Source organism: Serinus canaria, chromosome W (genome assembly GCF_022539315.1).
Source record: "Serinus canaria isolate serCan28SL12 chromosome W, serCan2020, whole genome shotgun sequence".
In the NCBI taxonomy this organism is placed as follows: domain Eukaryota; kingdom Metazoa; phylum Chordata; class Aves; order Passeriformes; family Fringillidae; genus Serinus; species Serinus canaria.
The window spans coordinates 3,994,876-4,017,386 of record NC_066342.1 but is presented as its reverse complement, the minus strand read 5'-3'; the positions used below and the strand labels follow the sequence as shown (position 1 = coordinate 4,017,386).

General features: G+C 45.6%; 1 protein-coding gene across 1 annotated transcript; it reads right to left on the bottom strand.

Moving 5' to 3' along the window:
• Positions 1 to 316: 316 nt before the first annotated feature.
• Positions 317 to 20,242, bottom strand: TICAM2 (TIR domain containing adaptor molecule 2). The gene is given in 6 exon segments (XM_050986295.1): positions 317 to 547; positions 14,523 to 14,725; positions 14,728 to 14,836; positions 14,838 to 14,905; positions 14,908 to 14,962; positions 20,183 to 20,242. Coding segments are annotated over 6 exon segments (726 nt in total).
• Positions 20,243 to 22,511: the final 2,269 nt, after the last annotated feature.

Sequence of the window (22,511 nt, the reverse complement as noted above, 5' to 3'; positions counted from 1 at the left end):
GGATGGCCCTAAGAGAGAAAAAATATCATTGCAGGGAGCTGGGCTGTGGCATAATGTTTATCGCCGCGTGTGCTATGGTACGTGTGAGCGTGGAGCTGGCACAGACCACAGGGCAAGAGGGGACAGGGGAGATAGAATTGGCAGCAGCGGTCGGCCAGATGCGCCTTGGGCCGGAGTCGCACGCCACCGACCCCAGGCTCAAAGCCGGCAGCCACAACTGATGGCGTCGTAGTGCGGGGCGGGGGGGGTAGGCCAGCTGGCTAAGGGCCGGTGGGACAAGAAGCCGTCAGAGCCGAATGGCTTGTTGCGACCAGCGCTAGAAGTATGAAAAGGCACAGGACGAAGACCAATTGACGCAGTGGATGATGACGATGATGATCGATGAGGATGATGATGATGATGATGATGATGATGATGATGGATGATGCAGGTAGAAGGACGCCTCAATGCCCCCGGGTGACATAAAATCAGGAGTCAAAGCAGGCAGGTGCGAGATCAGATAGTCCAATACTGAGGCCTTTTTCCTCTGAAGGGACCTTCGTGGAGACTGTAAGGGAGGATTACACACCGCGGATCTCTCATGGAATCCGATAATGTGGTGGTTGGGGGGTTAGCATCATGATGCTTTGGCATGCTGGCAGACAAGCGCTACAGGGCTGGATTGGCACTGAGGCAAAGTGCCTTTGGGATCCCTGTCACAGGATGTACTTATGACCACATTGTCACTGACCAAGCGAATGATGAGGGGTTGGCTAATCCTCACAGCCTCTGGGCAGGGGTCTGGGATAGTGTGGCACGAACAAGAGACGCTGTGTGCAGGGGTCATGATAAAACTATACATACTGAAGTGTGTTATAGGCAGGCAAACACGAAGTGGACAGTGAAACGCATAGAACAAGGGATCCAACACCTGACAGAGAAAGGGCAGTAGTCAGAGGATGGTGCGGCTCAGATGACATAATAACTAGGAACCCTAGACTGGGGCTACTAGCCAAAATGCTGTGTCATAGGTGATATGGGGAGAAACTGGGGTACGATCCTTGAAGCCACACGATTAATTGCTTCTGCTTTGCCATAATGAAGTGGGATGAGAGGGAGGAGACCCTGCTTGATATGGCAAAGAAGCTCCGAGCATGTGCAGACGCTGTGCATGGCCCAAAACATGCCAGAATCGCAGCGGTGGAAACACGTCTGCAGAAATTAGAAGACAAGATAGAAGAGAATCTCAAGAAGCTCAGAGAGGAGATTAAGGAAGACCTTCTCCAAATCTCAGTAATATAGATCAGAGGTTATACTGCCTAACACAGACGTTTCCCAGATGGAGAGAGAAGGTACACCCCACGAGCTGAGCTGTGGTTCTTCCTGCGTGATTGTGGAGAAAACATGAGGAGATGGGATGGGAAATCTATTGCTGCTCTGGCAGGACGGGTGCGTGAATTGAAGGAAGACAGGACTCAGAGAGGGAGTTCCACCAATAGGAAAGCAGCTCCAGTTGCCCGTAGCCAAACTGTCAGGTACGATGATGATGATGACATGTCTGATCCCCTTGAAGGAGCATCCAAGACATATGCCTGGGGAAAGAAGGATAACCAGGCTTAGAGGGGCCCTGCCTCTAGCCAGGTAGAGGCTAGGGAAAATCAAATCTTGTTTTCTGGACTGTGTGGATTCGTTGGCCCGGCACATCTGAACCACAGGAGTATAAAGCTTTGGTTGACACTGGTGCACAATGTACATTAATCCCATCGAGACATGTGGGGACAGAGTCTGTTTCTATTGCTGGTTTGACAGGGGGATCCCAGGATTTCACTTTGGTGGAAGTGGATGTGAGCCTGACTGGAAATGAGTGGAAGAAACATCCTATTGTGACTGGCCCAGAGGCCCCATGTATTTTGGGCATAGATTACATTTGAAGTGGGTATTTCAAAGACCCAAAACAACTCAGGTGGGCATCTGAGATAGCTGCTGTAGTGACAGAGGGCATCCAGCAACTGAATACTTTGCCTGGACTGTCTGAGAATCCATCTGCAGTAGGACTTCGGAAGGGAGAAGAGCAACAGGTGCCAATTGCCACTTCCACAGTGCATCCACGGCAGTATAGAACCACTCGAGATACTGTGATACCAATCCATAAGATGATCTGAGAGCTGAAGAGCCAAGGGGTGGTCAGCAAAACCCACTCACCCTTCAACAGCCCCATTTGGACTGTGGGTAAATCTGAAGGAGAATGGAGATTGACGGTGGACTACCGTGCATTGAAAGAAGTGACTCCACCACTGAGCGCTGCCACGCTAGACATATTAGAGCTCCAGTACGAGCTGGAGTCCAAGGCAGCAAAGTGGTATGCCACTACTGACATTGCCAATGCATTTTCTCCATTCCTCTGAAATCAGAATGCAGGCCTCAGTTTGCTTTCACCTGGAGGGGAGTGCAGTATACCTGGAACCGACTGCCCCAGGGGTGGAAGCACAGTCCTACCATCTGCCATGGACTGATCCAGAGTGTACTAGAAAAGGGTGAGGCTCCGGAACACCTCCAGTATATTGATGACATCATTGTGTGGGGGGACACAGCCACGCAAGTGTTTGAGAAAGGGAAGAAAATCATCCAAATCCTCCTGGGAGCTGGTTTCGCCATTAAAAAGAGCAAAGTAAAGGGACCAGCTCATGAGATTCAGTTCCTAGGAGTGAAGCGGCAAGATGGACGGCCTCAGATTCTTACAGATGTCATCAACAAGATCACAGGTATGTCTCCACCGACCAATAAGAAGGAGACACAAGCTTTCCTAGGTGCCATAAGCTTTTGGAGAATGCACATTCCTGAGTACAGTCAGATCGTGAGCCCTCTCTACCTGGTAACCCACAAGAAGAACAATTTCCACTCGGGCCCTGAGCAACAACAAGCCTTTGCCCAGATCAAGCAGGAAATTGCTCATGCAGTAGCCCTTGGCTCGGTCAGGACAGGACCAGATGTGAAGAACATGCTCTACTCTGCAGCCGGGAATTATGGCTTGTCCTGGAGTCTGTGGCAGAAGGTGCCTGGGGAGACTCGGGGTCGACCACTAGGATTTTGGAGTCGAAGCTACAGAGACTCTGAAGCCAACTACACCCCACCAGAGAAAGAAATCTTGGCTGCCGATGAAGGAGTTCAAGCCGCCTCAGAGGTGATTGGTACAGAAGTGCATCTCCTCCTGGCACCCTGACTACCGGTGCTTGGGTGGATGTTCAAAGGCAAGGTTCCTTCTACTCACCACGCCACCAGTGCTACATGGAGCAAGTGGATTTTTCTTATCACTCAGCTAGCCCATATAGGTAAACTGAATCGCCCTGGGATTTGGAGATAATTACAAATTGGCCCAAAGGTGAGAATTTTGGTGTCACCGATGAAGAACAAGAACCAGTGGCACGGGCTGAAGAGGCTCCTCCGTATACTCAACTGCCACCAGAGGAAATGCACTACGCTCTTTTCACTGACGGTTCCTGTCTCATCGTAGGGATGAACCAGAGGTGGAAAGCAGCTGTATGGAGCCCCACACAACAGGTTGCGCAAGCTACCGAAGGAGAAGGTGGATCGAGCCAAGTTGCTGAACTCAAAGCTGTTCAAGTGACCCTGGACATTGCAGAAAGAGAGAAGTGGTCGAGGCTCTACCTTTACACTGATTCATGGATGGTAGCCAACGCTCTGTGGGGATGGCTGGAGAGGTGGAAAGAGGCTTATTGGCAGCATAGAGGAAAACCAATTTGGGCTGCTGATGAGTGGAAAGACATTGCTACCAGGGTAGGGAAGCTACCTGTGAAGGTCTGCCATGTAGACGCCCATGTCCCCAAGAGTAGAGCTAATGAGGAGCACCAAAACAATGAGCAGGTAGACCAGGCTGAAAAGACTGGAGTGTCCAAGATAGATCTAGATTGGGAACACAAGGGAAAGTTATTCCTAGCTCGATGGGCCCATGATGCCTCAGGTCATCAGGGCAGGGATGCCACCTAAAAGTGGGCTTGAGACTGACGGGTGGATCTAACCATGGACAGTATTTCTCAGGTTATCCATGACTGTGAGATGTGTGCTGCCATCAAGCAGGCCAAGAGGGTGACGCCCCTGTGGTACGGTGGGCGGTGGTCCAAGTATGGGGAGGCCTGGCAGATTGACTACATCACACTGTCCCAGACACGCCAAGGCTAGTGCCACGTGCTCACAATGGTAGGAGCCACCATGGGATGGCTGGAAACCTACCCTGTGTCTCATGCTACAGCCCAGAACACCATCCTGGGCCTTGAAAAGCAGGTCCTTTGGAGGCATGGTACCCTTGAGAGGAATGAGTCAGACAATGGGACTCATTTCAAGAACAGCCTTATCAACACCTGGGCTAGGGAACATGGCATTGAGTGGGTGTACCATATCCCCTACCATGCACCAGCTGCAGGAAAAGTGGAGAGGTACAGTGGACTGCTAAAAATCCATTTGAAAGCCTTGCGTGGGGGATCTTTCAAAAATTGGGGGCAGCATTTAGCAAAGGCCACCTGGTTAGTTAATACCCAAGGTTCCACCAACTGAGCAGGTCCTGCCCAGTCTGAGTCCCTGAATATAATAGATGGAGATAAAGTCCCAGTGGTACATATCAGAGGTTTATTAGGGAGGACGGTTGATCAATTCTGCCTCGAGTACAGACAAACCCATTCGTGGGGTTGTTTTTGCTCAGGGTCCAGGTTGCACAATGGTGGATAATGCAAAGAGATGGAGCAACACATTGTGTACCTCAGGGAGATCTGATTGTGGCGTGAGATTGGTATGCAAATATCACTGTTTTGGGGTGTTACTGCCATTGTCTGTACATTAAACCACACAGACAGGAGACAGAGGGAAATGTGTAAGTGTTGAAGGTCTGAGCAAGTGAAAGATAGAGTTTTGAGTGCGTAAAGCAAAAGTGGGGTGTCACCGACATAGTTTATGAAAAATCTTTTACTTAGGAATTTTCCTCTCCTGAGAGCTGAGAAGCCTCAGGAACAAACTGTAAACAATTCTTATCTGCTGCTGTGGAATGCCACGGGAAAATCTCTGATTGGCCCCGTCGGACTGTTTCCAGTTGAGAGCCTATCACGGAGCACCTGCCCAGCGTCTCAGGCTGGGAGATTACATTCTTTGCTATTCTTAGGATAGCCTTGGTAGTGAAATCTCTAGCTTTATTCTTTTAGTATAGTTTTTATATCTTATATATAATATAATAATAAATCAAGCCTTCTGATGCATGGAGTCAACTGTCTCGTCTCTTCCCTCATCCTGGGACCCCAGAAAACCATGTAACAGTGGGGAATCCGGCAGCTCTGTAGTATGGGGCCTGGATTCAGTGGTTCGGTGTGGGGGTGTGATGAGGGCATGATGGATATTACTTGTAATTTTTCGGGGAACAGATGGAAATTTTATGTGAATAAATGCATGATGTGTGGTGGTATGTTGACGAAATGGGGATAAGGGGTAGAATGTCCTGGGATGACGTTATGATGCTTGTATCCCCATTTGTGCGTGCTGTTTATGCAGGATATTATGTTCTGTGCCTTCAAGACTGGCTCTGAAGAGGGAAAGTTTTGTTTTGGTTCCTTATCAGCCGCTCCCCCATGGCTGGCGAGACACAGAGACGGGACAGTACATAGTGCTTCCTTTGTTTTTTGCCTGGCTTTTCCCTTTGCTCTTGCTCTTGCTTCTGCTTCGCTCCTTCTTTGCTCTTGCTTTTTTTTTTGCTTCTGCTCATTTGTTAGTTTAGCTAAACAGTCCAAATTTCTTCCTGGACTGTTTCTCCTTTCCTTTTTGGACTTACTCGAACCTGCTCTGGACTGGGACCTGGGAAACACCAAGAGTTTGCACCTTGTGTCCTGCAGTAGCTACCTCCAGTGCCGGAGGGACTGATAATAGAGCGACCACCCCAGGAGAGACTTTCTGAAATTGTCATCTTTTTCAGAGCAGTGAAAGAGTGCTGTCATCCGGTATTGTTCATTTTGTGTGCTGGGGGGTGCTGTGCCTGTTAAATAAACAGGTTCTTTCCACTTGTCTCCGAGGAAATCTTCCCAAACCGGTCAGGGGGAGAGGCCATGTGGGTTTGCTTTCTGGAGGGGCTCCCTTTTGGAGGCTTTCTCCTAAATTTGCGCTAAACCAGGACATCCTGCACAGAGTCAAAGCTACCGATTTCTTGGGTATTACAGGGGTTTTCTGAGGTCCCAGGATGAGGGAAGAGACAACAATGTTGACTCCATGTATCAGAAGGCTTTGATTTATTATTATATGATATATAAGATATAGAAACTATGCTAAAAAAATAAAGATAAGGATTTCACTACAAAGCTAAGCTAAGAATAGAAAAGAATGTGTAAACTGAAGTCTTCTCAGCCCGAGATGGGCCGAACAGGTGAATTGTGATAGGCTCTTAATTGGAAACAGTCTGACGGGGCCAATCACAGATTTTCCCGTGGCATTCCACAGCAGCAGATAAGAATTGTTTAGTTTGTTCCGAGGCTTCTCAGCTCTCAGGAAAGGAAAAATCCTAAGTAAAGGATTTTTCATAAAATATGTTGGCAACACTTGGGTTGGGTTTTTCTTCTATTTTTCAGCTTCTCCGGCTTTTTGTTTCACACAACTCTCTGACTGTATTTTCCTCACAGCTCTGGCTGTATTTTTGCAGCTTTTCACCCTCTGTTGCGTCAGGTTCTCCTCGCCTCTGGTCTTTTCTAACTTTTCGCTGTGGGGACAGGCTCTGCAGGCACTGTCCTCTTTCTCCCTCCGCTCTGCCCATGGGAAAATGGCTGTTTATTCTCACGTCAGGCGCCACATGGACTTACAGGTTGGAGACAGACACAGAACACAACACCAAGAGTCATCAGCAAACAGCAATGAGTTTAATATGGCTGCCCTTTTTTTAGAGGCTTTTGAACCTCCTGGGTCCAGATAGCTTATTGGATGAGACCTCTGTCTGCCCAGCTCTCTAGCCAGTGGTGTATCTGCATCTAAGCTTGAACAGGGTTGGCTGAGGTCTCTGTATGGGTTTGAATCCAACCTATTGTACTGAGACAGCAGGGAGACAAACCACAGCAACTACAGTAATTGCCCCAGTAGTGACAACAAAAAAAATTGACAAGGCAAGTTGCAGGCCCATACCAACGATATATAAGGGAGGAAGAAGAAGGGGAAGAAGAAGAGGAAGAAGAAAAAGAGGAAGCAATAACAGGAAACATGAGCCAGCAGTGTGCCCTGGTGGCCAAGAAGGCCAACAGCATCCTGGTCTGTATCAGGAATAGTGTGGCCAGCAGCACCAGGGAGGTCATTCTTCCCCTGCACTGGTGAGGCTGCACCTTGAGTATTGTGTCCAGTTCTGGGCCCCTCAGTTTAGGAAGGATGTTGAGATGCTTAAGCACATCCAAAGGAGGGCAACAAGGCTGGTAAGGTATTTGGGACACAAGCCCTATGAGGAATGACCAAAGGAGCTGGGGTTGTTTAGCCTGATGAAAAGGAGACTCAGAGGTGACCTCATCACTCTCTACAATTTCCTGAAAGGTGGCTGTAGTCAGGTGGGGGTCAGTCTCTTTCTCCAAGCAGCAACTGACAGAATGTGAGGGACAATCTTAAGCTGCGCCAAGGGAAATATAGGTTGGAAATTAGGAAAAAGTTTTTTGTGGAAAGAGTGATAAAGTACTGGAATGGCCTGCCCAGGGAGGTGGTGGAGTCACCATCCCTGGATGTGTTTAAAAAAAGATTGGATGTGGTACTCGGTGCCATGGTTTAGTTGAGGTGTTAGGGTATGGGTTGGACTCGATGATTTTGAAGGTCTCTTCCAACCTAGTGATTCTGTGATTCTGTGAAAGGAGGGATTAGATCAAGAGGCAGGCCCTTCAACAAAGAAATCAAAGGGAGTGAGGCAAATCAAACAGGAAATTGAAGTTATTCAGTCCCTGACCTCATCAGAACTTCGAGACTTGCCAAAAGAAGACAGCCACCAGCCAGATGAGCGGATTTCTGCATGGCTGCTGGACTGCTGGGATAATGGGGCCTATAGTCAGCAGTTGGAAGGTCATGAAGCCTAACAGCTGGTATTCTTTGCTAAGGATCAGGAAATTGAAAGAGGACTTGAAAAGGAAGGAGCAATTTGCAGCCTTTGGAAACTACTTCTCTCAAGCGTGAGGGCAAGATAGCAATTTAAGAAGATCTTGTGAAATCCCCAGTGAAGTGGACCACTGCAGAAGATGGTATCCAGTACTTGAGAGAATTAGCAGTGCTGGAAGTTGTCTATAGTGATTTAAAGAATGACAGTGTCTCTAAAGATCCAGAGGATGTCCCTTGAACACCGGCCATGTGGAAGAAGGTGGTTCAAGGTGCCCCTGCATCATATTCAAGTAGCTTGGTAGCACTGTATTACCCCCAAATGGATACACCAACTGTAGAGGTGGCGTAGCCCTGCCTCCAAAATGTAGAAGAAACTCTGGGTACTCCCTCATTCCTACAAGCCAGTACCCCGACTTTTAGGGGCAGCCCAAGAGATCACTCCTATCCAACCCCGGTCAGAGGGAAGGGAAGCCCCAAGAATAGGCCATGTAACCAACTCTGGTTCTTTCTGTGTGAGCAGGGGGAGGACATGAAGAAGTGGGATGGTAAACCCACCTCTAAGCTGAAAGCCCGTGCCCATGAACTGAGAGGGAAGAGACCTTTTAAGAAGGGGCCACTCAAGAAGACTGTCAGTGTAATTGTTGCAGAAAGACCAGAAGACAATCAGCAATTTCCCAGATATAAGAGAACTAAAACCATTTCCTACAGCCCTAATGAGGGAACTTCTGATCTGGCATTGTAAAGGTCAGATAGTGAATACTCTGACCAGGAACAGGAATAGAGGGTCCCTGCCTTCGGCCAGGAGGAGGAAAGGGATGACTGGGTATACTGGACTGTGTGGATTCCATGGCCTGGCACATCGAATTCACAGAAGTATAAAGCTTTAGTAGATACCAGTGCACAGTGTACATTGATGCCATCAAGGCACAAGCGTGCAGAACCTATCTGGATCTCAAGAGTGACAATGGGATGCCAAGAGTTGTCTGTAATAGAGGCTGAGGTGAGCTTAACAGGGGACAAGATGGCAAAAGCACCCCATTGTGACTGGACCAGAGGCCCCTTGTATCCTTGGCATCGATTACCTCAGGAGAAGGTACTTCAAGGATCCAAAACGCTATTGATGGGCTTTTGGTGTAGCTACAGTGAATACAGAGAAGATCAAACAGCTATCCACCCTGCCTGGCCTCTCAGCAGATCCCTTCATCATAGGATTGCTGCAGGTAGAAGACGAACAACTACCAATTGCTACCAGGACAGTGCACCAGTGGCAATATCGCACAAACTAAGACTCTGTAACTCCTATTCATGACCTAATTTGCTGACTAGAGAGCCAAGGAGTAATCAGCAGAACCTGCTCACCCTTCAACAGCCCCCTATGGCCAGTGCAGAAGTCAAATGGAGAATGGAGGCTGACAGTAGACTATTGGGGCCTGAACAAAGTCACACCACCTCTAAGCTCTGTGGTACCAGACATGTTAGAACTCCAATATGAGCTAGAGTCAAAAGCAGCCCAATAGTATGCCACAATTGACTTTGCTAATGCATTTTTCTCAGTCCCTCTGGTGTCAGAGTGCAGACCACCATTTGCTTTCATCTGGAGGGGTGTCCAATACACCTGGAACTGACTGCCCCAGGAGTAGAAACACAGCCCCACCATCTGCCATAGCCTGATCCAGATTGCCCTGGAACAGGGTGGAGCTCGAGAACATTTACAATATATTGATGATATCATTGTGTGGGGTGATACAGCAGAAGAAGTTTTTGAGAAAGGAAAGAAAAAAATCCAAATTATTCTGAAAGCTGGTCTCACCACAAAACAAAGTAAGGTAAAGGGTTCTGCGCAGGAGATCCAGTTCTCGGGAATAAAATGGCAGGATAGACGCCATCATGTGCCTACAGAGGTGGTTGACAAAATTACAACTATGTCTCCACCAGCTAATAAGAAGGAAACATGAGCTTTCCTGGGCCTTGTGGGGTTCTGGTAAATGCACATTCCAGGTTATAGTCAGCTTGTGAGCTCCCTCTGTTGAGTGACTGGGAAGAACCCCTTTGAGTAGGGCCCTGAGCAACAACAGGCCTTCGAGCAGATCAGACAGGAAATAGCTTATGCGGTAGCTCTTGGGCCTGTTCGGACAGGACCAGCTGTGCAAAATATACTCTACACTGCAGTTGGGGAACACAGTCCCACCTGCAGCCTCTGGCAAAGGACTGCAGGAGAAGCCCCAGGTAAACCATTTGGGTTTTGGAGCCAGAGTCATTGAGGATTAGAAGCCCGCTATACTCCAACTGAAAAAGAGATACTAGCAGCTTATGAGGGGTTCAAGCCGCCTCAGAAGTTGTTGGGACAGAAGAGTGTCTCCTCTTGACACCGTAATTGCCTGTCCTACACTGGATGTTCAAAGGAAACATTCTCTCAACACATCATGCAATCAGCACTACATTGAGTAAGTGGGTATCATTAATCACACAACAAGCCCAAATGGGAAAACCCAGTTTTCCAGGAATCCTAGAAGAGATTTTGGATTGGCCAGAAGCCAGAGGTTTTGGAGCACTGCCTGAGAAGGTGACTCGTGCCCAAGAAGCACCACCATATAATGAGTTACCAGAAAATGAAAGAAGCTATCCTTTATTTACTGATGGATCCTGCTGAGTGATAGGAAACCATTGGAGGTAGAAAGCTGCTGTGTGGAGTCCCACACGACAAGTCATGGAGGCTGCTGAAGGGGAAGGCGAATCAAGCCAATTTGCAGAGGTGAAAGCCATTCAACTAGCCCTAGAGATTGCTGAGAGAGAAAAGTGGCCCATACTTTATACTGACTCCTGAATGGTGGCTAATGTCTTATGGAGATGGATGTGGCAGTGGAAGAAAAGCAACTGTCAATGCAGGGGTAAACCCATCTGGGCTGCTGCATTATGGCAGGACACTGCTGCATGGATAGAAAACATGAGTCTGAAAGTACATCATGTAGATGCCCACATGCCCAGAAGTCGACACTGAGGAGCATCAAAACAATGAACAGGTAGCTAAGGCTGCCAAAATTGGAATAGCTCAGGTGGACCTAGATTGGGAAAGAAAGGGTGAGCTATTTATAGCCCAATGGGCCCATGAAACATCAGGGCATTTTGAAAGGGATGCAGCATACAGGTGGGCTCGTGATCCAGGGGTGCACCTGACCATGGAGGCTACCTCACAGGTTATCCATCAGTGTGAAACGTGCTGCCATCAAGAGAGCCACACAAGTGAAGCTGATTTGGAGCGGAGGGTGGTGGCTGGGTTTCCAGTATAGTGAAGCCTGGCAAATTGATTACATTGGGCCATTGCCACAGACACACCAAGGCAAGAGTTATATCCTCACCATGGTAGAGGCCACAACTGGCTGACTGGAAACACACACAGTAAACCATGCCACTGCCCAGAACACAATTTCAGGTCTTGAAAGATGCATTTTGTGGTGACATGGAACCACAGATAGAATTGAGTCAGACAATGGAACTCCTTTTCAAAGTAGTCTTATAAACTCCTGGTCAAAGAGGCATGGCATGAAGTGGATATATCACATTTCCTATCATCCACAGGCCTCTGAGAAGATTGAAAGATATAATGGGTGGCTAAAAACTATGTTAGGGGCATTAGGTAATGGGACATGGAAGCACTGGGATGCGACCTTGGCAGAAACCACTTGGCTAGTCAATACTAGGGGATTTGCTAATCCTAACCACCCTGGTCCCACCCAAACTAAGCCCTTAGACACTGTGGAAGGAGACAAGGTCCCTGCATTACACATAGGGAAGTGGCTGGGGAAGTCAGTGTGGATTTCTTCCCCCATGGGAAAAGGCAAACCCATTTGTGTGACTATCTTTGCCCAAGGACCTGGGTATACTTGGTGAGTAATGCGGGAGGATGGGGAGACCCAGTGTGTACCTCAAGGAGACTTAACCTTGGGGTAAGAATAACCTATAGTGTAAGCGGTATGTTACAGGCATTAAGTAGCAGGATGGACATGAGCTGACAAAGAATGAATTGTGGCAAGGAGCAAGAAAAAGGTGATGATGAACAGGGAGGGTGTCGGTACCCAACACCAACCATCAAGTGTACTATTTCTCCTGTTCTGACCCCACATCCTGCTGGAATAGTGACCACCTGAAGGGATGTGAAAGGACAGGCAATAGTAGTTAATAAAATGTATGTTTGGTATAGAGAAGGCTTAAGGATTCTAGTAATGAGAGTATGTAGATTATATGGGATCCAAGCATGACACAAATGGTATGGAATAGGGGGTGGAGATTGTATTGGGTCTGACTGAGGTAAAGTTCACAGCCCTTACAGAGCTGTGTTTTGCATTGGTAGCTGGAAGGGTGTTAATAACAGACCAGTGTTTTGGTTACTGATGAGCAGCGCTGTCCTATGGCAGCATACAGATGGTCTGTATGCCTCATAAGAGGAGGAGGAGTTTGGCTACAGAGAGCCAGTCCCTGATATGAACGCAAGCAGGTAGCTATTGGCCAATGAGCTGGGTGGTAACCAGAGTCAAACGAAGAGTCTTTTGAATAGCTTATATAAAGAGCTGTGCACACCAATAAAGGTTCTCTGCTGCATGAAAACCCTCATGTGTGTCATCTCTCTGTCTCCATATCTGCGACACTGTCCCTCTGACATTCCTTCCCCCATGAAAGGGGATGGGAGTTGGCAAGATCCTGAGAGGGGACACAACCAGGCCAGCTGACCCAAATTGGCCAAAGGGATATTCCATACCATCTGACATCAGCTCAGATATATAAACTAAGGGAGAGAGGAGGAAGGTAGGGGCATTCGTGACTTTTCAATATTTGCCTTCTGGAGGAACCGTTGCACGCGCTGAAGCCCTGCTTCCCAGGTAGTATCTGTACATTGCTGCTGATAGGAAGTAAAGACTGACTTTTTTTCCCCCTTTAGCTATTGTGTGTGCAAATCTCTGCTTATTTATTTATTTTGCTGTAATAAAACTACCTTATCTCACCCTGCTGGTTGTGCTCCATCTTATTCTCTCCCTTGTCCCAGTGGGAAAGGGAGTGATAGAGTGACTGAGTGAGCACCTGGCACCCAGCCAGGGTCAACCTGCTACAGTCATTTAGGGGTGTAATGTACTGGTTTTGCACAGCCTGGTTTTTGGGAGCAGGGGGGCTACAAAGATGGCTCTTGTGCAAAGCTGCTGGAAGCTTCCACCATGTCCAGCAGAACCAATACTTGATGGCTCTGAAGATGGACATACTGCTGGCCAAAACGGGGCCAAGGAAAGAGGTTGGTAATGCCTCTGTGATGATATATTTAAGAAGAAAATCAAAACAAAGTCACAGGTTTTGATCCTAGTCAGAGAAGAGGAGGAGGTGAGACCATGTGAGGGAAAGCAACATGGTAACACCAAGGTCAGTGGAGATGGAGGGGAAGGAGGCCCTCCAGGTGCTGGAGCTGAGATTCTTCTGCAGGCCATGGTGATGACCATGGTGAAGCAGGCTGTCCCTCTGCAGCCCATGGGTCCACAGGGAATGCAGAGGTCCACCCGCAGCCCATGGGGGTGGTGCCCATGCCAGAGCGGGTGGATGCCTGGAGAAGGCTGTGATCCAGTGGGAGACTCAGTGGAGAGAGGGGGCCCCTGCTTCCAGGCTGGAGCAGCCTGTCCTTGGAGGACTGCACCCCATGGAAGAATGACCCACGCTGCAGAAGTTTTGGGAAGCCTGTCTGCCTGTGAGGGGAAATAATGTTATATCAGTTTTGGGGGACTGCTGCTCATGAGATTGGACCCACATTGGAGAGGTTCATGGAGAACTGTCTCCCGTGGGAATGGACCCCATGATCTCACAGGGGAACAACTTCTCTCCTTGCACAGCAGAAGAAAACTTTGGGTGATGAACTGACCAACACCCCCATCCCCCTGTCTCCCTGCACTGTCGGTGGGAAGGAGAGAGGGGTTGGGGAAAGAAAAGTTTTTTTTAAGAGCTTATTTTACTTCTCATTATCCTCCTCTGCTTTTGTTAGTCATAGATTCACTTCGTATCTCTAAGATGAGCCTGTTTTTCCCTTGGAGTGTTTTCTTCTGGTCCTTATCTCAACTCATGAACCCTTTGTTTAAATTTTTCTGTCCTCTGCCCAGCTGTGGCAGGGGAGGGAGAGTGAGTGGCTTTCATGGGTGCCCAGCATTTGGCCAGTGTCAAACCACAACAGGGGTGGACAGCATCTTATGCCTCTAAGTAGGTACAGTGACATTCATGTTTTGATATACAGAATGTGTTCAGCAGAACTTAATTCAACTTGGCAGAGAATTTCACAATCAGTTTTGTCAAAATAAGATTTTTTTCCTTCCTTTATAGAATAAGAGCGAAGAATATGACTTTTGCTTATTCTTATAATCATCTGTTCTCACAGCTTTTTTTCACCATTGCAAGCACTCTAGTTTCTCTCTCTGTACCTCTTGCTGCTGCTTGCATGTAAACTCTTTGAAAATTTTCTCTACTTGTTTTGCAGAGTCATGACTGTTTTCTTCCAGCATGGTAATAGCCTGCAAGGCAAAGGGAATCTTCTCCCAGATAAGTGAGTTATTCAGCAGTCTCAGAGGTATCAGAGAGTTGTATTTGTGCTGTTGGTTAAGTGGATTGACAGGGGAGGTGTAAGAGAGACTCCTACCAAGGTTCATTCAAAAATTTTTTCTGTCAAGAATATAGTATCACATACTGAGCCATTCACAGCATCACTTAAGTTTTCCGAGATTTGTTCACCACCTTTGCATGTCTGCAAAGATTATGCCAGGTTTAATAGAAAATTTATTCTGCAGCAGGTTCTGGATCCAGATAGCTCATCTACGTCATTCTCAGTGTGTAGAACCACAAACCTACAGAAAATGTCTTCAGTCTTCTAATTTCTGCTGCAAACTCCCAGAGCTGTGCTTGCAGGCTCCCTGATTTCAGCAGAGAGGCTGTACTCATGTTGTTAGCCTTTTTGCTGCTATCTGGTGAAGGAGTTTGTTTGGAGTTATTACTGCCCATTACAACAAACACATGTTCAAAAACAATTTGACAATGTGATTATTTTTAAAATAACACAATCTAGTTTGACTGAGGGCAGCTAGTATTCATGCTAATGAAAGAAGGCAGAAATGCTGAAAGAAAAGCGGAGAGTTCTTTTTATAGAAGCTTATAATTAGGATATCACATTAAAGAAACTTTGCCAAAACCCAAACATGATTTTTAGCTTTATGCAGAAAGACCATGCAAGTACAAGTTGTTCATGAGTGTTGAGAGTACTATGTACACTTCCAAACCAGAAAGATGCCACTAAATTGCATCACAGTCAGGAAAAAAACAAAAAATCAATATATAATAAAGTGTAGTCTTTTAAATGGACATATAAAAATATACCAAATCCTGCAAAATATAGAATATAAATATGACTAAACAAATACAAAGCCATGGATAAACATATGCTTTATCAAAGTTCAAAATGCATTCCATAAATGAGTTGAAGAAATGTGGACATATTGTTGCCAACATATTTTATGAAAAATCCTTTACTTGGGATTTTTCCTTTCCTGGGAGCTGAGAAGCCTCAGAACAAACTAAACAATTCTTATCTGCTGCTGTGGAATGCCACGGGAAAATCTGTGATTGGCCCCGTCAGACTGTTTCCAATTAAGAGCCTATCACAATTCACCTGTTTGGCCCGTCTCGGGCTGAGAAGACTTCAGTTTACACATTCCTATTCTATTCTTAGCTTAGCCTTGTAGTGAAACCTTTCTCTTTACTCTTTTAGTATAGTTTCTATATCTTATATATCATATCATAATAAATCAAAGCCTTCTGATACATGGAGTCAACGTTGTCGTCTCTTCCCTCATCCTGGGACCTCAGAAAAACCCTGTAATAGACATATGGCAGAAGTGGGATCAGACCTAAAGGAATTAAAAGATTTTAAGTGGTTTAAATGGTAACCAGAGTAGGCTTATATGTTGCAAAGTAATATTATGCATGTGATCAGTGAGAAGAACATTGATTGATGAACTCTAAGAACTTGCCTCTAATCAAACTATTTAATTAATTTACACAATGAGAGAGGCGTAATGCCATAAGAGTACAGTGAGAAAAAGAAAATCAGGGAAAAGTGAAGTAATTTAGGGTACCAAATGTCCATTAAAAATTTTGTTCACTTCAAACTCGGGATTCCTTCATTGTTTTAACAAACAGAAACTAATTTTAACAAAACAGGATGTGGTTTGCTGGTAGACATTATGAGACTGATATAGCTGGAAAAATTAGACAAGTTTTTTGGGTGCACAAACTTGGAAATCAGGCTTGATTACCTGCAAGTTTGGAAATTTCTTAACATACCAGATATTTAATAAAATATATTACTTCTTCCAGCAACCCATGTCCCATCTTGGTCCTTTAGACCATCATGGCTATGACAAAATATCATTCTGACAAAGGCATGAAGCAATAAAATAATTTAATAATGCAACAGTTCATTTTACTAATCAGATTAGCCATTACCATGTTAGATGTTTGCTTTGGAATATAGCATCAAGAAAACAAGTTCACCAAGAAGAAACTGGCTCCAGTCCTATCAACTGACATTTATAAACCAAAATTCAAAAGGCTATTTTCTATATCATTTAAGTGCTCCCAGTTTATGAACATACTCAAGAAACTTATAACTTTCTTTTGTTCCTTGGTAATTTACTTTCCTTCCACACCATACCCAGGGTCTGTTAAACATGTGTTTGGTGCTAATTCGAAACATCTCTTTTTGAGAGGAATGCATAAAGGCTGTACAGATACAATCCACAAAAAGAACTTACAGCATTTGACTTATAATCTATGACATAATCAAAAGATAGCTGGACTGTTCTTGTTCATCTGAAAGCCTGTGGGTGTGTGTAGACATGCATATATACACACAGTAATACATTTGTAGAGTGGTAGGAATCTCTTTTTCTTGGTAATACTGGAACAGATTTCACTTTGGTTGAACAGCATGGCCTTGTGACATATATATGCAGTACTCTAATTATACGCCTTCCTATTTATACTATAAAACTAATGTACAGCTAATGAGATTTGTTCTGTTCCCATGAGCAGTAGTCCCCCTCCCAAATAATTCTGTTCACATTTACTTCAGGCTTACTCTATTTTATTTGAAGTCACATCTGAAACATGGACAATTCATCCAATGATCAGTCAATCCCTGAAACTACTGGCCCAGGAATGGAAACCTAATGCCAAATTCTGGTTTCTTTTGGAAGGACTGCTCCTGTCATTACAGATATAATGCTGATGGCCTAATTCTTATATGGTTAAAAATGGATCAGAAGTTAGAGTAATCTGTGGGAAAGACATTTCTGTGCTGTTCTTGTGAGCCAGCGAAGGCTTCTTGAAGATAAGGAAAGACTCATATCTCGCTCAAGGAATTAATCAAGGTTATCATCATGACGACACAAAGAAAGAGAGAGAAAAAAGTTTAAGCAATAGATCCAGACTTTGGTTGGCTTACACAGTGGCGTGGCTCCTTTAACCTATTGAAAGCTTTGTTTCTTCTTTATGACCAATGGGCAGTGTATGTGTTCGTTAAGTAAATGTAAACATCTTTCAAAACTATGAAAGCAACATGCTGCTTTAATAAATAAGTCTAAACAGCCTTCTGATGGAGCCCTGGTGCTTTGCGCCATGTGGGGCTCTATAGCAATAGTAATCCGTCTTCCTTGCTGGGGTCAAGGAGATACACAGAAGCAATGCAACCCATATGTGCCATATATGAGATGGCACCAGAAGGTTTTTGAAGTTTAAGAAATGATGCCAGCATAGGCTTCAAGCATTAGACAGGAAGACTAAACGTAGGCTTGTAACTGAAAAGAAAGAGTAAGAATAAAAATTGGTAAATCCATGTCATTATCTCTTGGGGAGACAATGATTTTGTCCAAGATCCAAAATGAAGTTTTATACTGTTATAATCTGCTCTTTAGGAAATATATTTTTGCAAGCACAACACAACAATAAACCTAGGCCATGTCTTATCAGGAGCTAACAGTGCCAACCTGAGCTGTGACTAGACAAAACTACAATTGCTACAGCTGTTCTCCTGCACATACACCAAAGGGGGTTTGACTAAGAGTCAAACACTTGACGCTATAAATATCCATAGCTCCCTTGAGCCCATTGATCTCTCCTGTATGGTAGCAGGCTGCATGGTGGTGCTCTCCCTTAACAGGGATGACTGTAAAGGTTACTCCTGGGGTTTGAGAGACCTCTTATTCAGCATAATTAACTAGAACAAGGTAAGCAACATTTTACATTAGGCCTAAAAGTATATTGTATGCTAGTGATATCTATATATAGCTATAGCTTAATTATTAGAAGTGTACTAAGTAGTAGAGTGTTTGACCACCATCTAATTATTGGTTAAATCATAATTTAAATTATTGTTTAATTACCATTCAATTATTGCTTAATCACCATTTGATTACCATTTCATTTTCATTCAATCATTGAATAATTATAATTTGATCATTGCTTAATCATTATAAAACTGTTTTAGATAACCCCACCAAAACAATGACTTCTCTTAATATTTTACCTATGACACTCGAAAACATTATTCTTCCAAAAAGCAAATCAGATCTCATTCATATATCATATGAATATGAATATATATTATACTTGGGGAACTACAGGCTGGTCAGTACCTGGCGAATTCATGTAGCAGATCCTCCTAAAAATTATGCTAAGGCACATGGAAAACAAGGAGGGCATTGATGACAACCAGCATGGCTTCACTAAAGGCAATTCATGCCTGAAAACCTTGGTGGCCTTCTATGAGGGGGCTTACAGCAGCGGTAGATGAGGAAAGAGCAACAGACATCATGGACCCGGACTTGTGCAAAGCAATTGACACAGTCCTGCACAACATCCTTGTTTCTAACCTGGAAAGACATGGATTAGATAGATGGACCACTTGATGGATAAACACTTGGCTAGATGGTTGCATGTCATGGTTTGGAAGGGGAGGAAATTCAGGAAAGTGATGTAAAGCTTTTTGTGTAACTGACAGTCTGTTGAACCACTGATAAGCTGCACACGCCTCTGTGAAACACACATGTTAAAGAAGAAAAACCCCGGGAACACCCTCTTTCCTTTCTGGTCGGTGAGGAGGTGGCAGGCCCCGGCCCCGGCCCCGACGCCCCCGTCTTGGCCAGGCCAGGCCAGGCCGAGCGGTCCTGCCACAGGCCGGGCCCCTTCCCCTCTCCCCGGGCCGCCCCTCCCCCCCTCCCCCCCCACATCGGTTCCGATCGGGTCGGGCCGGGCCCCAGCAGCAGCCGGGCAGGAAGGCGGGGCAGGCTGCCGAGCCCTGGCCCGAGCAGGGCTGGCCGCGGCTGTGAAGATCTTATCATCAAACCCCCTTCCCCCAGCGCGGCTGAGACCTGAGACCCCTGCAGCCCGTGCAGAAAACCAAAGACCAACCATGAGGCCGATCCTGACGCAGCCCAGCCGCAGCTCTCTCCACAAGTTACCGGCGGGTCAGGTAGGCCTTAGGTGGGATGTTAACCCTTTCAGTGCTTCAAGCCTCCCTCGAGTGAGAGGAAAGGAACAAGATGCAAACATGTAAAGGAACAGCATGAAGACATCGAGGTCAGTGAGAAAGAAGTCGTCCCAGATGGGAGGGGGAGGAGATGCCTTGTTTTTTGAGCTGAAATCGTCTTGTAAGCTATGGAGAAAGGAATCTTTTTCCTTATAACTGGGTTTGGGGGTAAATTTGCATGTCTCCTGAGATGCAAATATCCCCCTCTCTCCACCGCCCAAGGGGTGGTTGTCATCCTCCTGGCAACAGGCTAGGGTGGTGCTGAAAAACAAGAATTCTCCACAATAGAGAGTTAAACGGCGATACTTAAGGATACTTAACTGGCGATTACAACATTTCACTAACAAAGAACTCCTGGCCAATGGTCAATTCTCCGATCAGCTCAAAAACTCCTCTGCTGCTCCTTCTCTTAGAAAAAAGTAACATTTCTTTTGTTCATAACATTTCTCTCACTCGAGGGAGGCTTGAAGCACTGAAAGGGTTAACATCCCACCTAAGGCCTACCTGACCCGCCGGTAACTTGTGGAGAGAGCTGCGGCTGGGCTGCGTCAGGATCGGCCTCATGGTTGGTCTTTGGTTTTCTGCACGGGCTGCAGGGGTCTCAGGTCTCAGCCGCGCTGGGGGAAGGGGGTTTGATGATAAGATCTTCACAGCCGCGGCCAGCCCTGCTCGGGCCAGGGCTCGGCAGCCTGCCCCACCGGAAGAGGGGAAGGGGCCCGGCCTGTGGCAGGACCGCTCGGCCTGGCCTGGACAAGACGGGGGCGTCGGGGCCGGGGCCGGGGCCTGCCACCTCCTCACCGACCAGAAAGGAAAGAGGGTTTTCCCGGGGTTTTTCTTCTTTAACATGTGTTTCACAGAGGCGTGTGCAGCTTATCAGTGGTTCAACAGACTGTCAGTTACACAAAAAGCTTTACATCACTTTCCTGAATTTCCTCCCCTTCCAAACCATGACATGTACCCAGAGTTGTGGTCAAAGGCTCAGTCTCCAAGTGGAAAGCACTTACATGTGGTGCATTGGCACAGTTTAACATCTTTTTTAGTGACATCGACAGTGGCATTGAGTGCACCCTCAGCAATTTTGCTGACAACACCAAGCTGTGTGGTGCGGTCAACACGCAGGACAGAAGGGATGGCATCCAGAGGAATGTGGACAGGCTTGAAAGGTGGGCCTGTGTGAATCTTGTGAAGTTCAACAAGGCCAAGTGCAAGATCCTGCACCTGGGTTAGGGCAATCCCAAGAACAAGTACAGGGTGGGCAGAGAATGGAGGAAGACTAGTTTTTGGGAGATGGACTTTGGGTTGTTTGTGGACAAAAAGCTCAACATGTCTCAGCAATGTGCACTTGCAACCCAGAAAGCCAACTGTATCCTGGACTGCATCAAAAGAAATGATAAGCATGTTGAAGGAGCTGATTTTCCCCCTCTTCTCTGGTGAGACCCCACCCTAGAGTGCTGCATCTACCTCTGGGGACCTCGGCACAAGAAAGACGATGACCTGTTAAAATGGGTCCACAGGAGGCCATTAAGTTCATCGCAGGGCTGGAACACCTCTCCTATGAAGACAGGCTGAGAGAGTTGGGGCTGTTCAGCCTGGAGAAAAGAACGCTTCAAGTTGACCTTATAGCAACATCCAGTGCTTAAAGGGGGCCTACAAGAAAGCTGGAGAGGGACTTTTTTAAGGGCACAGAGTAATAGGACAAGGAGAAATAGCTTCAAACTGAAAGAGGGCAGGTTTAGATTAGGTATTAGGAAGAAATTCTTTACTGTGAGGCTAGTGAGGCACTGAAACAGGTTGCCCAGAGAGGTTGTGGACTCCCCATCCCTGGAAGTCTTAAAGGCCAAACTGGGTGGGGCTCTAGGTAATCTGGTCTAGTGGAAGGTTCCCTGCCCATGGTAGGGGGGTTGCAACTAGATGATCTTTAAGGTCCCTTCCAACCTAAACCATTCTATGATTAATTTGTATTTTACCCACACAATATTCACAGGGTCTTTTTGCCTTATTCAAACTTTCCCCCCTTCAAACAAAAACAGCAATGAATATTTCAGGACATAAAAACACATTATGCAAACATAAAACATCAAAGGAATAGTTGAAACCTTTCATAACTTCAAAACACAGTTGTGTCTCATTTAACCCGGAGTGATTTAGTTGCATATCACACTAGTAACCGAACTATTATTTTCATACATGCAGCTTTAACAAAACAATATTAATAATTAAAAAAAGATAAATGTGATTTTTTTCACCTAGTGTTGAAGTGGTAGCATGTGTTCTATTATATCCTATCCAATCACTTATTTTAATATATATATATAATTTTCAAATATGTAGCATAAAAGAAAGCACTAGTTTTTGTGTTCTGATCTTTGAGATTGTTACAATTTCAGGTAAGCTTGTACCTCAAAAATGGAACTGCAATATTGCAAGTTCAATACAAGATAGAAAGACATACATAATTCTGAATAAAATATTAAACTTTTTAATACCCTTGTTACCTTTTAACTATTTTTTGAAGTGTTAAAGCTTTTTTCTTCAGTTCCGAGGGTGTAGTTTATAAGTTTACAATAGAGACAAGGAGAATTTTTTTTTTAACTATCACACCATTTTAAAGGCATTTTAGGTCATCTTAGAAGGACTATTTGGTGTCCAAGTGAATGTGTAAATCCTGTCAATTTTTTCCTGGAAAATAATATAGGCAATTAATGAGAACTTAGCATTCTTTCTCTGCTTGAAAACTAGTTTAAGTGGAATATTTTTGGATTAGAGCTAGTAACTCAATTTTTTTATCTTAGTTTTGTTTGTGTGCACTTAAAAAGAAGTGGTCCAAGTTAAT